Source organism: Mercenaria mercenaria, chromosome 17, assembly GCF_021730395.1.
Source record: "Mercenaria mercenaria strain notata chromosome 17, MADL_Memer_1, whole genome shotgun sequence".
Lineage (NCBI taxonomy): Eukaryota > Metazoa > Mollusca > Bivalvia > Venerida > Veneridae > Mercenaria > Mercenaria mercenaria.
This window is the reverse complement of record NC_069377.1, coordinates 460,206-477,401: the sequence shown is the minus strand read 5'-3', so window position 1 is coordinate 477,401 and position 17,196 is coordinate 460,206. Positions and strand designations below refer to the sequence as shown.

Sequence of the window (17,196 nt, the reverse complement as noted above, 5' to 3'; positions counted from 1 at the left end):
GTATCTCAATATATCAACTGTTAAAGGATGAAGGACCAAAACATAGATCACCACATAAAGCAGCAACGACCGCCATTACCAGATGGAAAAAAGATACCATTTCTTTATCGTGGCGGCTGAAGATGATAGTGAAAAAGTTTCTGAAATTGTATCTCTTCTAACAGAAAGTTTTAAGTTGAAGTGCTTATACGAAGCAAGAGATTGCAAACCAGGATATGACAGATTTGAGTTTATAAGAGTGGGAATGATGCAGTCAGCAAAAGTTGTTCTATTTTTGTCGCAGTGTTTTGCAAAAGACGAAATATGTACGTATCAACGAAGTATTGCTTTAGCCGCATCGGTGGACGCCGATGCATTGTTCCAGTTCTACTTGAAGACTTTAACGATGATCAAGTATCGATTATTTCCAACCTGACGTTTGTTAACGCCGTAGGATCGGCAGCTTTTGATGTTTCAAGTAGGATTGCAGAATCGGTTGCATGTTCAGGTATTTTTCTACTTAATCTTTATCAATAAAGAAAGTACCTATAGAATATGATTTACGGTATAGCAAATATTTATCCATAAAATGTTTTGTTATTATTTTAAACACATGCAGATTAACTGTTAAGTATGGTTAAACTACATTTTTTAAGTTTTCAATTAGCAATCATGTTGAAACAGATGTCATATTGCAATTTTATAGTGGTTTTAATAACAACAACATATCACAAGACTAATTTTATAAAAGTACATATCTTGGAACACTCATTATCAATTGCTAAATAGTGAAAAAATCAAAAATTCAAATTTGTATTAATTCGAGTTTGTAAAAATCGTGCTATTGTGGTTTAAATACAAATTACTATACATGTACATGTTTTTCTGAACAAAATCTTTCCGAATTTATACGTACGCAAAAGAGTTCCGGTAGTTCCAAAATATTTATTTGGACTGTTTGTATCCGATTTTATTCACATGATAGGAGATAATTGGAATAAAGCAATATTGCACTTTACATGTCTAACATTTATTCTACAGATTTTTATAAACAAATACAGAGTATGTGGTCACGGGGCAATTTGGTATAGGTGACCACTACTATAACTTTCAGATTTTGTGACATTAACAGGTGTAAATATAATGTAACGGCCCTAAACGTTAAAATTTTATCTGCTAAAGCAAAAGATCGCACGGTTTTTGTTTATTTAATACTTAAACCTTAGGATTACAAAAGTTGTTTTGTCATTGTCATGTAGTTGTTGATAATCAGCGAGTTGGAACAGGCTTAAAATACAGTACGTTTAAATCGTAGTTTACTCTAATATCAGTGTATAAAGTCCGTAACAAGTCTGTTTATGGCCACATAATCTCGGCCAATGTCAATTAATTGCAATATTGTCTCAGTAACACCAGCTTTCCGGCCCATGAATCCAATTCACATTGTTTACTCTTACGCTAGTTTTAAGGAAAAATGTCATCATTTATGAAAAATGTTTTTGTTAACAAAATCTCACAAAACGTCAAAATGCAAAATTTTGCTCCTATAAGTTATTGATTATTCGGAGTTTAAGCAACCAGTGGGCGCAATATTAATAACTTAAAGGTACAATTAAATATAAATACAAAGTCTAAGAAAGCAAAATAATGAATTGTTGGTTCTGTATCTGTATCTGTAGGGTATACGACGCAGGACCACTTCTGGTATAAGGCGTCGGGGTGAGTGGGATCGTTCAGTAACGATGTGTGAGAGCTGTTTTAAAGCTCTCTACTGTTTCTGCGCATGCGATATTGTCTTTCAGTCTATTCCAGTCCTGCACTGCCTTAATAAAAAAAGAATGTCTGTATTGATCTGAGTTGGCGTTATTTACTTTGAAACAGTTTGAGTGGTTAAAGCAGAATTTTTCAACGATGTTTGAGCTGATGCTGTCACTTATAATTTTAGGACGTATTCGTCTTTTATTAAGTACTGGTGTTAAATAACTGTTCTTGTTAATTGCCGGCACCATACCCCTGATGATTTTATAGATAAAAATTAGTCTAGCCTGCTGTCTTCTTTCCTGCAAGCTGTCCAGGTTGAGTCTTTGTAACATGTCAGTAACACACCAATCTTCTCTGGAGTGATAGTCTTTTAAAATGAACCTTGCTGCGTGGCGTTGAATTTTCTCCAGGGAGTTGATATCCTTAACGTAGTATAGATCCCAGATAATTGACCCATACTCAAGTGTTGACCGGACAAGTGAAATATATGCAAGTTTCTTACAGTCTTGGGCACAATTCCTAAGGTTCCGTTTGAAAAATCCTAAAGTTGAATTTGTTTTTTTACACATATTGGTGATATGTGTTTCCCATGTAAGATCCTTTGATATAGTTAATCCAAGGTAGGGATTTGAGTCCAATTGTTGTAAGATGGTTTTATCTAGCTCGTAGAAGAAATTTGACTTCTGGCGGATACTTAAAATATAACACTTCTTGGCATTAAATTTCATGCCCCATAAGTTCGCCCATTTTTCTAGTGCGTGTAGATCATTCTGTAGAAGAAGATGGTCATTATGTGAACGGATGGGTCTGTATAATAAACAATCACCAGCAATCAGGCGCACTGTAGATTTAACGGAATCTGGAAGATCGTTTATGTGACATAAAAACATAAGGGGGGGGGGGGGGGGGCGAAGACTGTACCTTGGGGAACTCCGGATTCAACATCTACACTAACGAGTGTTCACCTTCTACGACATCGTTCATAACTCTATCTTTCAGAAAGGATTGTAGCCAATGTAGTAAATTTCCACGGACACCGTAATTGTCTAGTTTTTGCAATAATTTATCGTGTGGAACAGTATCGAAAGCCTAAGAAAAATCTAATATTGCTATATCCACTTGACATTTTTTATCATAAGATACTAATAAGTCATTCATAGTTACTAATAACTGAGTTTCTGTCGAGTATCCTGACCTGAAACCGTGATTTCTATCTGTGAGTATTGAATGATTTTCAAAGTGGCTTAGTAGGTGACCACATATAATATGTTCTAACGTTTTACACAAAACAGTTGTTAGGCTCACAGGACGGTAATTTTCTGCAAGGTGTCTGCCCCCTTTTTTGAATACTGGACTAGTGTTGGCATTTCTCCAATCTGTCGGTAGTGATCCACTGTCCACAGAAAACTTAAAAATTTTTGTTATTGCAGGTGCAAGTTCTTGAGCACAAGTTTTCAACACAATATGAGGTATTTTGTCTGAACCCATAGCTTTAGATATTTTCAAGTCTAGAAGTAATTTCAGAACTCCTTTTTCAGTAAGTTTTAATTCTGGAATGGATGGTATGACATTTTTACCATATTTAAGTTTACTTTCATTTGCTGTTCCCGTTATTTTACAGAAAACTGACTGGAACTGTTCCACTAGAATATTTGCTTTGCTTTTAGAGTCAGTAATAAGATTACCGTTATTTTTCAGTGGGGAAACACCAATATTTTCCTGTTTCTTAGATTTGACATATTTCCAGAATAGTTTAGAGTTTTTATTATCAAGGCCTTTTTGGATGGTGTTATTTACGTACTCCCATTCAGCTTTTCTAAATAATTGCTTACATTCTTTTTGAATATTCCTATATTTGATCCAGTTTCCTGTTTTCTTTGCTTGTTTTTAATACCTGTTTTTTTCCTAATTGACTTTTTTTAAATTACAATTCAGCCATGGTAATATGTGTTTCCTTTTAACAGTTTTAGATGGCTAATTTCCTCTATTGATTTCAAAATATCTTTCTTAAAGAGATCCCAAACAGAGTCAATGTTTACTATGCTGGGTAGTGAAATGATTGTATCACTAATCTGTTTACATGATAGTTTTAAATTGTCCCAGTTTGCCTTGTTGAACATGTAGATTTTACGTGGTTTAGTGTTTGTATACACTGGTTTAATATCTAAATCTGTCACAACAATGTCATGATCTGAAATACCTGGCACACTAACTGAGCTTTTCACTAAGGATGGAATGGTTAAAAATACTAAGTCTAAAATATTTCCTTGGCGAGTAGGTTGACCACGAACTTGTGTTAAATTATTTTCGACCGAAGTTTCAATAAGCTTCTGCTGTACAGGTCTATCTTGCATAGAATAGAAAAAGTGGAAACTCCACAGGTCGCTCAACACAACAAAGTATTGTTTGGTACCGATAATAGAGAGTTTGAGATTTCAACCTTCGCCTTCCCCTTCAACGTCTCTCATATATATTTGGGGTAAAACGTCACCGATATGCGTGTATTTTATTTATATCAGACGTTGCTACTAAAGTTTTCCATGTAATATCAAGTAGGCCTAAGACTTCTCTTTATTACTATGTGAAATAAAAAGCTTAATTTCAGGATTTCTGCTTATTAAGTTATTCGATTATCCATATGTATAATTAGACTAAATTTGATGCGAAACACTATCATCAAGTATGAGAATAATGAAGTTTTGTATGACTAATGACTTTAACTAAATACATTGAATTGAACCTGGAAGTATGAAGTTACCAACTGATTTTGAGAAACTTTGAGATTTTGTTCAGACTTTAACTTCTACGGCATATTTGTGTCCCCAGGCGGTATCGATTATACCAGGTGGGCCTTTTTGCCATATGAAGTGAAGTTTTGAACGTCAGGAGATATGATTTTACGAAAGTCAAAACTTCAGTTTTTTTTGCATCTACTCTGTCCACATACTCTGCATCAAAGACTGAAATCTGGATGGAGACACATGGCATGACAGCCATTTTACTTGAAAAATGAATAATAACGCGCTATTATCATTTGGTGGAACATTTTATTTTTACTTCCAAATACAATCAATCCGTTTCTGTCTGACACTTAATACGACAATTGGGTTTTAATTATAAATATAAAATGGTACTAGTAAGACGGAAAATTCTTCTGAAGTATCAGACAATTTCAGATCTATGATATCATGATGCGAGAAGTTTGCCGTTAGCCGTATGGGATAACTCCATTGCACATGCACGGACCAAGAGCCTGGTCAGTCCCCCCTTTGATTCTTACATTTTACAAAGAAAATCGGTCTTGAAACTCAGTTTGACCCCCCCCCCCCCACCACCACCACCCCATCCCTGAAATGGGTGGCCTCTTCTTTCAAGTTGGTGTCCCTCTAACCAAAATCCCTTGAACTGTACATGCTGTACTTATAAAAAATTGTATTCAAACAAATACGTGTATATGCCCACATGTTATTTTGTGCGACATTTTTCGTCGCCACCTAACATTTCTTGACTGTTTCGCTAGACAACTGGTGACTTCGCACGATTATATTGTGCTGTCTGAGAGTTTTACATTATACAGAGTCATACAGAGTATCATGATGCCAAAACGTATGATATCACGAGAGTATAATACATTTGTTTCAATCGCTTGTTAAATGTATTCATATATTGTGTATACTGGCTCATGTTATCATTCGATGTACAAAGTACCAATTCAAAGTAAAGATTACCTTTAAGAAAAACTATGAAATACTAGTCAACAGCATTACGGATGAATCCGTCCTTTATATTTTATTGTCATGCCTTTTGTGTTCAAAGTATATCGAGAAATGCATTTGTAATAGTTGGTGTCTCATATTTTTGTTTAAAAATATTCACTGTATTATCTTTCAAGAACACCATCAACAATAGAATACGTTGATATGTTTGTCAGTTTTATTTCCTCTCGTGTATGATTTACAATCGTGGATTGTATACTGACATCATTTCATATAAAACCTAAATATTCGGAGCAACACCAACGAGTTTTTACATTGTTCACATTGTTTTTTTTTTATTTATTTATTTTATCGTTATCGCACTAATATGATGAATAGATGATAGTTAATTGAAATGTTTTTATTTAATTTTCATTTTTAAAACCTCTTGTAAAAGTCCTGCCCTTTCGGACAATTGATATCAATAGAAAAAGTAGAAACTTTACAAAATGCACGAAAAAAACGATCATAATTACGAATAAATTGAATGGGCGGATTAAAAGAAGTAAGGTTCATTCTAAAATTTGAAATCTCAAGGAATTTTAATCGAACTTCAACTTTATACGTTAGCTTCGCAAGAGACGTTGAAGGGGAAGGCGAAGGTTGAAATCTCAAACTCTCTAATGTATCCCAGTTTACGTCTGGACAGTTGAAGTCTCCACACAAAATATGTTTTTTCTGTTCAGTTAAATTTAAAGCGTTGTGAAGTTGGTCTAAATCTTCAGTGTTCCTTTTCGCCATATAAAATGATGAAATGTATAAGTCTCTTTTACCTTTCAAACTAATTTTGACAGTTTCTATTTCACATTTTGTTATATTTTCTATACATTCAGTAGATGTGATGTTTGACTGTACTGCTACAAATACTCCACCACCCCTAGTAGTCCTGTCATTGCGATATACTATATAGTTTTCTGGGAATATTTCAGAGTTTTTAATAGCATCCTGGCTAGGAGCCTTCCCTGGTTTGATACCTCTCAACCACGACTCAGTACCACAAATAATGTCAGGTTTGATATAGTTTATAGCAGCTTTAAATTCCGCGTTATTTTCTTCCACACTTTTACAGTTAATTGTCATAATTCTTAAATTTTGCTTACTTGATAACTTGTCAGGTGTAGAGTGTTGCTTATTGTCACTGCTGGAATTCCGACATTTTGACGATACTGAAAAAGTATACTTGCTGTGTTGGTATTTACTTGGTGAAAAACGGTCTCTATGGCTACTCGTGTGTAGTGGGCTAAACACTGAATCAACTGTGCTGTCTAGATTCGACAAAGGTTAAAAAAAGTTCGATGTTTGGGTTTCATAACTTCTGAAAGTAAAACTGTCACAATTTATGTTATCACATTTACAACACAACCAAGAGATACTGGAGCGTTCCAGGTCTCTGATATCTTTACTGCATAGAGAAATGCACGACATGTGGTGCCATACACTACAATCGTCGCAAGCGGCCCCTCCCTTGGACAAAGTCACAGGTAACTGACATAAACCACAAGGCCAAACTTTTTTCTGGGCAGGACCTGGATTAATTTCAACGTCTCCTGAAAGTATAATTATGAGCACTAATAAGGTACTATTTTTACGATGTGCCAATGATGAAATGTTCGGCGAAAAGTTACACGGTCAAACGGTATAGAGTATCTATTTTTAAGCGATTTTACTGATGAGAATGTCAAAGTTAGCGAGGACACATGATGATGCTGGTTAGTCTGAACAAAGTACGTCAAGAAAGCCACAATTAGAAGGCATAGTAAAGACACGGATGGAGATAAATGTACAATTTTCTTTTTTTTTCAAGATGGCGGCCATGATGAAATAATGGATGGGGTATGGTGCACGGCTTAAAAAACGTCCTAACACTTCATTTAATCAAAACTAAATTTGGCAGTGCAGGTAAAAACAACTATGGTGGTATAAATCACTAAAAATCCAAATTTAAATAGAAAACTGTTTCGAATGATATTTTTTCACGAGCCAGCTGGAAAACACGTCTTCACTCCGCGCATACGCACTCACTTCCCTAGTTCTTCCAGACTTAAGGTTAACAAAATTTCTCCTACACAAATTTAAAATATAAGATAGCCGCCAAAATCATGCGTAGGAAGTTGGCTAGATAATCGACAACCGACAATCGACATTTGCCGTTTATATAGGAAAAAACAATGTCGAGCTAGAATGTTCAACCAGCTAAACATTCAGCTCGACATTCGTTTTTATATAGCGAAAACCAATGTCGATCTGGAATGTTTAGCCAGCTAGACATTCAGCTCGACATTCGCCATTTATATAGGGAAATCAAATGTCGACCTGGAATGTTTAGCCAGCTAGACATTCAGCTCGACATTCGTTTTTATATAGCGAAAACCAATGTCGACCTGGAATGTTTAGCCAGCTAGACATTCACTTCGACATTCGTTTTTATAGATGGAAACCGAATGTCGAGCCGAAATGTTTAGCCAGCTAGACATTCAGCTCGACATTCGCCATTTATATAGGGAAATCGAATGTCGAGCTGGATTGTTTAGCTAGCTAGACATTCAGCTTGACATTCGCCATTTAAATAGGAAAAAAAAATGTCGAGCTGGAATGTTTGGCCAGTTAGACATTCAGCTCGACATTCGTCGTTAATATAAGGAAATCGAATGTCAAGCTGATGTGTTTAACTAGTTTCATATTCAGCTCGACATTGGTTTTTCCTATTTTAAAAACAAATGTTGAGCTGAATGTCTAGCTTACAGGACAGTCAAGGTCGACATTTGGTTTTCCTATATAAAAACGAATGTCGAACTGAATGTCGAGCTAGCTAAACATTCCAGCCCGACATTCGATTTCCTTATATAAATGACGAATGTCCAGCTGAAAGTCTAGCGGGCTAAACATATCAGCTCGACATTCGGTTTCCCCTCATGACTATATAAAAACCAAGTCCCAAGTGGATGTGGTATAGGTGAGAACCGGAAGTAGGGTCAGAGCCAAAACCCCTTCGGTGGATCGTGTCCGATTTCAGTCTGACCACGTGACAAAAACATGGGCGCGATATCTGGTTGGCATAGCGACGAAGAAGTTTGACCCCAAAATTCGCAAAACATTGTTATAAATACGAATATCGAGCTGAATGTCTAGCTAGCTAAACATTTCAGCTCAACATTCGATTTCCTTATATAAATGACGGATGTCGAGCTGAATGTCTACTGGCCAAACACTCCAGCTCGACATTCGATTTCCCTATTTAAAAAAGAATGTCGAGCTAGCTAAGCATTCCGGCTCACATTCGATTTCCTTATATAAGTGACGAATTTTGAGCTGAGTGTCTAGCTTGCTAAACATTCCAGCTCGACATTCGATTTCCCTATACAGATGGCGAATGTCGAGCTGAATGACTAGCTGGCTAAACATTTCAGCTCGACATTCGATTTCCCTATATAAAAGTCGACATGGGCTTTCGCTATATAAAAACAAATGTCGAACTGAATGTCTAGATGGCTAAACATTCCAGATCTACATTCGATTTCCCTATATGAATGGCCAATGTCGAGCTGTATGTCTAGCTGGCTAAACATTCCAGGCCGACATTGGTTTACGCTATATAAAAACGAATGTCGAGCTGAATGTCTAGCTGGCTAAACTTTCCAGCTGAACATTAGATTTCCTTATATAAATGGCGAGTGTCGAGCTGTGCTCGACATTGTTTTTTCCTATATAAACGGCGAATGTCGATTGTCGATTGTCATTAACATATATAACAACCTAACAGAATATGTTCAGTATTCTAAATGGTGTTATTGGACTTGATTTTTGATAAAATGTTTGGAGTACTAAACAGAAGAACCTTTTTTATGGACTACTGCCTACAGTTACCGAAATATCATACATTAATTGTAAGAAAATGGACTGAAATTCACCATTTTGGTGTCATGCACCAACTTCAGTCTCTTCTATTTGAATTATTTATAACGGAAGTTGTCTTTTCAATCATCAATTGATATTGTCACTCAGTGATATTTTCTCTTGAAAATTTAATCCCTGGGTCTCACACTATTTTAAATTATGTGCTGTACAGTAGAAAATGATAATATAGAACCATCCGCCCAACGCCAAAACTAATGCGACAACAGATAGCTTTCTCTAAAAATGTAAATGGTTCACAATCCTTAAAAAACTACTTTATTGGTCAGAACAACAGAACAGATCTTATCCACGACTGTTGCTGAAACGATGACAACATTAATATGAAATAAGGCACTGCCTCAATCGGGAATCGATCCGACTTCAACTCTTTCCATAAGGCAACAACACAACACAAGGTAGCGCCCTCTCTTCTTTTTCCTCGTAATTTCATCCCTCATGTTGAGTATTATCGAAGATTATGCTATTTTCAGTCTTGACGGGAAATAACTCGTGTTTACCGCTTAAGTCGTTCGTTTTCTTTTCAGTCATTACAGTTCATCTGCTTGCCCACAACTATGCGTTTGTATCAATTTAAAAGTAGATTTAGGAATAAAAAACAACACTGCCCATATCTGTACTGATGTGCAAGACGTTGCAGTTCGGACAAATTATTTGTAGGATATTAACTTTGTTTCGTAAAATGCGCATCGTGAAATATGCATAAGCTCTGCAGCAGAGATATTGAACGGGCAAGTTTATTCTGAAAAAAAAAAAAAAACGCATGCAAAGCTAATTATCTTTTATTACATGCGCATTGACACGTCGTGTTAATATTGTAAAATAAGTGAAATTATCGACGTTAATAAACTTTTTAACGTGACTACACACTTAAAAGTACGTTCAAAAGACTGAAAGAAATTTGTACTTTATATGTTAAAGTTTTTGTGGGTAAACCGAAAGAAGCATTCAGGAAGTGTTTTGTTGACCATCTGAAAGTAATGTTGGCCGATAATTGACGAAATCACAAGTCACCATAAAGGAAGATATTTCGCATCTATATTGTCCCAAGTCGTTATCTGTTGAACTGAAACGCGCGTGTCTAAGGTTGACCAGAAAGTGCCGAGTTTCGATAAAACTGTTTTACAGAAGTGCAAGATATATTTTCAGATTTGTATGCGACCATGTTTCCTGGTGAATGTACAAATGTGTTTTCGAGGTGTAAGTATTACCATGAAATTATATATCTTCTCTTATGAACAGATTTACAGAAAGGTATAATACATGTTATAAATGTTTTTATTACAAGAATGAACATTTGTATTCCCCAATATCGCCGATTTGTAAAATCAACATAGTGTATTTTTAAAGACTTTTAACGATTTTGAAGACTTTTCATACAAAATAATGCCAATATTATTATTCAATAACAAGGGGACCTAAAACTCCAAAAAAAGTCATCAAATTAAAAACCTGTTTCAAACTCATATATTTCAACACTGAACATTACTGTGAAGATTTTTGGAATCTAATTTTATAGTTGAAAATGGCTACAGTGTTGAACTTCCTTTACAAAGAGACAATATTAGGTTCAACAGACCTGCTAAGTATAGGTTTCGTATCGACAGAGATGTTTTGACCTTGCTAACAGACAGCCACATGAAGGTACGTATAGACTGATGCTTTAAGTCATTGTATATATAAAACATTTCTCACAGGGCTTTTCTTGTGAAAAACACTTGCTTTATTGAGTTTAGGCAATATGGCTGTAAGAATTCATACAATGTTACGAAATATTTAACTTATAGTAAGAAACAGAGAAAACATTTCAATTGAAATATGTTTAGTAGGAGAAATTGACATGGTGGTTAATAAGTTTTATCAGTATCGTAAATAAGGAATTTATCCCTTCATTGTAATTTCATTTTACACTTTTCTATGTTGCAGGTCCCTGATGGCTTACTGAAAGACGTTGTGAAGTTTGTGAACAAGGAAGCCATTATGAAGTCTTATTACTTTCTAATGAAACGTAACATTTGCTGCTGGGTGTTCTTCCTACTTCCGCCAATGTTGATGTTGCTAGGCGCTTTGGTATATTTTATAGTCATTGTTTCCACTTGTACACAAGAAAGACCTGACAATGAAACACCTCACTTTGATTTAGATGGTGTATTAGGAATGTTAGGAGTGGCGCTTGGTGAAACATATATTGCCATTTTGATTGCGATGGTGTGTGCTGTTCCAAAACTGTGCCATCGAGAAAAGGTAAATAAACGTTGTTTAATAATATTTCAAAAAATGTTAGATAGTGCGATATTTGTTATGTTCTAATCTTCATTTAACTAAAGTTGTATTGACCTTCGTCTTTTCATCCGTCTGTTCTGATTAAATATGCATATATTGAATTTCTAACTATTAGTTTTCAGCGAAAACATTTTTATTTCACTTGTATAGGTCTCTATCTCGTATATGCGTTTACCATTCAACTAAATATTTAAAGAATGTCTTTGACATCGCATTCCTTATTTTTTTAAAGGAAAAATAAATCCCTACTGTCCTGTTCTTTTGTTTTAGATTTAAAGCTCTACATCATCATTAAAAATTGAAAATAATAATTTCTTATTACAGAGAGACATAGACCTCCAGGTTAAAATATATAGCCGTTTCTCAAGACGATGCATAAAAATGACATCTTTATTGTCTTCAGCGGACGGAAAGACCGTCGACCAAGTGTATCCTTCATGTACATTTGTAAAGAAACTGGTATCTCAGCTTAAAATACTCAGTTATGTTCATGAGCACTAACATCTGCATTATTATATAGCGGATAATAAAGAACAGAAATCCACATAGAAATGCTCTATGCCCTAGTATTCCTTTACACAGTTCTGACTCCATTATTTGTTTTATATTGGTGCCATCTTTCCATTAGAGTAAAAATCTCTATATTATAATGCGGTGTTTATAAACTATACAGTATCTAGACTCATATCTTTTATTATATAGATATATGACTAGAGATCAATCAGTGACCCCAAAATAATCCTACCTCGCAATTATCTGTACAGCTGTATTGAACATGTTTGGAGTAACTGCAATGTTAAAAATTTATTATTTCCATTGTCATGGTAAATACTGAAGAGTTTTTTCTTGTTTTATATAGGATGCGTAATTGATCAAATAACATTATAATCTGAAATTCAGCTTAAATACTGGATCTGAATTAATTTCATTAGACGTAAAACATGTTTTGATGTCATAAAATATGCATGTGTTGACAACATTTTTTTGCATTGAGATACGTTCTTCCCGCAAAACTCCAGTTATAACTGGGGATTGACTATCTGCAAGAGCGGCTACATGTAAATGCTTCAAATTATCAAATCAAGGTTTGGTTATATGATCGAAATGTAACATTTAAAATAAATCTGGTGGGATTTGGAAATGCTACAATTTTATATTGAGTGTTTGCTTGAGCTATCAATAACATCAGATGTTATGTAGTTAGAATTCAATGTCAATGCAGATATCTATTTTACCAAAACACTGCTGGTACAAATATTAGCCACTGTGACACAATGTACAAATGCAAACCATGTAGGATCAGCGCAAGGTAATGTCAAAAGCTTAAACACCGAAAAGACAGTTAAGAATGGAAATAAATGAAATGGACTTAAACCTTTCGTATTTAAAAGGCATTAAAGATATAATCATAGACATAGTACTGCTCATAACAAAAGGATTCAGAACTTCATTGGAAATGTCCTTCTAAGAACTATCCAATTCGCTCTTGCGCCTAGTGGTTAATGCTCAAAACTAAAGATCGTTTTCCGTTTTCCATGGGGTGAGTTCAAACACCAAGGGGATCACTATGTTTTTCAGTTCTTTTTTATTTACTTCTTTCACTTATTTCAATTTTAATATATTATTTGAACTGCTTGCACAAATGTATTACTTTAGCAAAAGCCTTTTTTTCTTAAATAGATGAGGGAATTTAGCGCATGATAGAGGGATAGGGACTTTGTTACTTAAACGGGTTTCAAATAGCAAATATATGATTTCTTAGTAATGAATATCAGTTTTAAAAGATACATTTATAATACTGTGTTTTCATGAAAATTCAAATATGGTAAAATAAGCAGTTTTAAATGCAAAGGAAAAAAACCATTGGTGTGTTTTATTGCATCTTAAATAAACAAATTTAATTGCATAAGGTATCATTAACATTGACTTTTTCTATGTAGGATTAATTTCATAAAGAAAAAAGTCATTAAACATATATTGAGAATCAATGTGTCCATACATACATTTCCATACACATATAGTTTTTAGTATTGTAAGTAATGCCAGTGAAGTGCTTAACACCTTAACTTGTACGAAGCTTCGCGTAGTCAGGTATAACTTCGGCAAATGTCAGGTAAATATTGACAATAATATCACTGTAAGATGCTTGAATTAGATAAAATGATAAATGACTTCATAAGGTTTTAGTTGTTCTTTTGAGTGTAACATTATTTTGTTTGTTTGTTTTGGGTTTAACGCCTTTTTTCAACAGTAGTTCAGTCATGCAACGGCGGACAGTTAATCTAACCAGTGTTCCTGGATTCTGTACCAGTACAAACCTGTTCTCCGCAAGTAACTGCCAACTTCACCACATGAATTATCAGAGGTGGAGGACGAAAGATTTCAGACAATGTCTTTTATCAAATCGTCAAGGAGAACATACGCCCCGCCCGGGGATCGAACTCGCGACCCCGTGATCCGTAGACCAAATCTCCCTACTGAGCTAAGCGGGCCGGCGGGCTTGTAATATTATACCGTGGCGGGCGGGCTTGTAACGTTATACCGTGAGATAATTTTATAAAAGGAATATTTGATCAAAGAATGTAACCTTTCTCATAACATGCTGTTTTACTTTAAGGACTACCTTGAAAACATTATTAGAGGATATAACAACATAACTGCGGATGAAAATATCTCACCAAAGGTATGTCTGGACATTTCTTGCGTGTTTGTCGTCAGGTAAAATGACCAGGTGGAATTAAGCTTACTACCATTATGTGTATACTAGATTATTACTGTAAGATGTAATTAGAAATACTCTTTTTACTCTTCTTAGTCCCCCTAGAAACCAGTTTAAGCGAATCTTGTACAAATGTATTGATTGAATGTGGTCCTGTGGTCCTACTACAAACTTTGCGTTAACTGTATTTGTAACGTTTCGTACAAATGTGTGGATGTCTTTCCGCATCCTTCAGATACTGTATATACAGCAGTTAGAATGCTTTACTAGTATCTGATATTTTTTGTAGTTCATAATAAACGAATCAGGCGTCTGGACAGAATATTTGTGCCACGGAAACGCCTTATGTCTCGCATCTACATTTAAACAAAAAATAAATATTTACAGAACTGAGATGTTAGGAGTAAGAACATGATTTATTTTCCTTTCTTCATTTCTTTTTTTAGGAATACATTGAAAACTTAATTGAACAATATGCAATAAAAATGTCAAAAGTGATGTCCAAAAGTTATGATGACCTTCCAGATGCATCGTACAACCGACACAACGTTAAAAAGGGAAAGATGTGTTTGTGTCAAAAGATAGAGATGTATCTACGCACTGAACAACAAAGACAGGGGACAAACGCAACACAATAACTTTTAAACATCGCCTTACAACATGTATACAGTAACAAATAAATCACGTGCGACAACGAAAATAACAGCAAAACAACGAAAATCAAACAACAGGCGACATAACTCATTACACCAGATATAAATTGTTCCAATATGTAAATTCCGAGTATTCATTTAGAACCACTTTAGCACCCTCGTTGTTTGCAGTATTGAACATTTCAGTGGATTTATTTTAAACATAATGTGGTGAATATGAGTGGATTATGCATTTTGTTAGGGTAACAAAAAGCCAAAATAACGGGATATCTATTGACGACAAAGTTAAATGATATCGGTGATGTATTAGAACCCTAGAAGTCGGTGATGACAAACATTTTTAATATTTGTATCAAGCTTTCAAAGACATTTTTTCAGAATGGCCATTTGTCTAAATTATTCTTCAATGTCTAGTGTAAAGCATTTTGAACGTGTATAATCATGAAAACAATAATTTATAAAAGTTTACTCTGGTATAATAAAAGAAATAATTCGTAAGCCACTTAGAAATTAAGTACAGTGAGTCGATGGTATAAACAGCTATTCAAGGCAGACTGATTGTCTAATAAAATATATATGTACTGAAAAACAGCCAGTATTTTCATAAATGAATACAAAACCCTGTATTCAACTCCTATCGAAAACGGAGAAATATTCAACGGCTACTTTTTTAGTAACGATGTTCCTTGCGTCAAAAAGTTCACCGTTTCACACGAGTTTTTTTTGTCTTCTGGTCCAGCCTACTAAGTTCGGGCCATCATCGTATTATGTATGGCAGGTTTAGCCCCTTCTGAGATTGGAAGGGATTATATTGACATTTATACAGAGAAAGGGGGTATATTTATAGTAATTGTAGATATCCGGCACGGAACAACTACTCCAGATACCCGATCTTTTGTTCAAACAAGGACGTGTACTTGCATATTTATATACAGTAGGGTTATATGTTTCAGTCATAGGAGCTAACATTCCAAATATGTTTAAAGTAGTGAAATAAAGTTTGAACATTGTCCGGTAAGCTTCTTTGACCTGCCCTGATCCCTATAGCTAACCAAGGTACCAGGTACCAGGCCTTCATCTCAAACCGTAACGTACATATTACAAGGGCGTACCAGGTCAGAAACCTACAAATGAAAACACTACACATGGTCCATACTCCATATGCTCTATCTCACTGAACGTCTATGTAACATTTTTTAATATCGCAGCATTGATGATTTTCCTTGTAGAAAAAATGTTAATGATGACTGACGCACAGATGACATTTATTTTATTGTGAATACATTTAGATACTATTTTCTTCTATCAAAACAAATGGCGACGAAATAAAATCATTTTATTAGTGAGTTTCCCATATTTTATGGCTATATTTTGAAAATCAAACCTGTAAAAGTTCGGAAACGAAAGGACTTCGGGAAGGAACATTTTACTATGAAATAACTAAAATATAGCTTGAAAGTTTTCTAGCATTCCTCATATTTCTTAAATCAATTTAGAGGATGTGCAGAACACATGATATTGGTCGGTAGGTCAAAGGTCAAGGACACAAACGGAGCGCAATAGCCAACTTTGACCCTCGTATTGTGTCTTTGGGTCTTTGGAGCATAACGTAACAATCATTCAAGATACTGACTTTAACGTTAGCATATAGGTAGATGGTGATTGGACAGTGTACAGACCGCTAGATCAGGGTCAGTAGCTCAAATGTTTAGTTCACAAATTGAGCTCAAATTTCAAATCTCTCCTTCATATTTCGTATAAGAAGCATAACATGTAGCCATTAACAGTATTGATTTTAGTGTTTGCTGATGGCAATGAGATCTTTTGCAGACCGTGTCAGTAAGTCAGGGGTCACAGCAAGGTAAAATCTGTTCGTCATATTTCGTGTCCAGAACATAACTTAATAAGTATTTAAAATAATGACATCAAACTTGGAATATACGTAGCTGGCCCGAGACGTTGTACAAAGCACAATAAAGGATGGATCCAAAGCTGTCAATCATGAATGTTTACATACAATAGACGTCCAGTCGGGACTGTAAAATACGACTGACATAGTTCACACAATAGACCACGTGCGTTTTGTGTGTGATACCGCTTGTAAGCACTTGACCTTGGTATACATAGAATAACA

General features: G+C 35.0%; 1 protein-coding gene across 1 annotated transcript; it reads left to right on the top strand.

Annotated features, from left to right (window-relative positions):
• The first annotated feature begins 267 nt into the window (after positions 1–267).
• LOC128550184 (uncharacterized) lies at positions 268–16,071 on the top strand. The gene is made up of 8 exons (XM_053528656.1): positions 268–487; positions 10,557–10,607; positions 10,927–11,051; positions 11,334–11,651; positions 12,015–12,118; positions 13,768–13,803; positions 14,308–14,373; positions 14,856–16,071. The coding sequence occupies exons 1-6, from the start codon at positions 304–306 to the stop codon at positions 13,775–13,777; spliced, it is 792 nt and encodes a 263-aa protein (XP_053384631.1). The 5' UTR covers positions 268–303; the 3' UTR covers positions 13,778–13,803; positions 14,308–14,373; positions 14,856–16,071.
• The last annotated feature ends 1,125 nt before the right edge of the window (positions 16,072–17,196 follow it).

Bases quoted from the DNA above. Each gene is read 5' to 3' on its own strand.
- LOC128550184 (XM_053528656.1), top strand. From the start codon at position 304: ATGTACGTATCAACGAAGTATTGCTTTAGCCGCATCGGTGGACGCCGA. The intron at 488-10,556 runs GTATTTTTCTAC...ATATATTTTCAG, and splicing joins AGAATCGGTTGCATGTTCAG to ATTTGTATGCGACCATGTTT. The intron at 11,652-12,014 runs GTAAATAAACGT...TTCTTATTACAG, and splicing joins AACTGTGCCATCGAGAAAAG to AGAGACATAGACCTCCAGGT.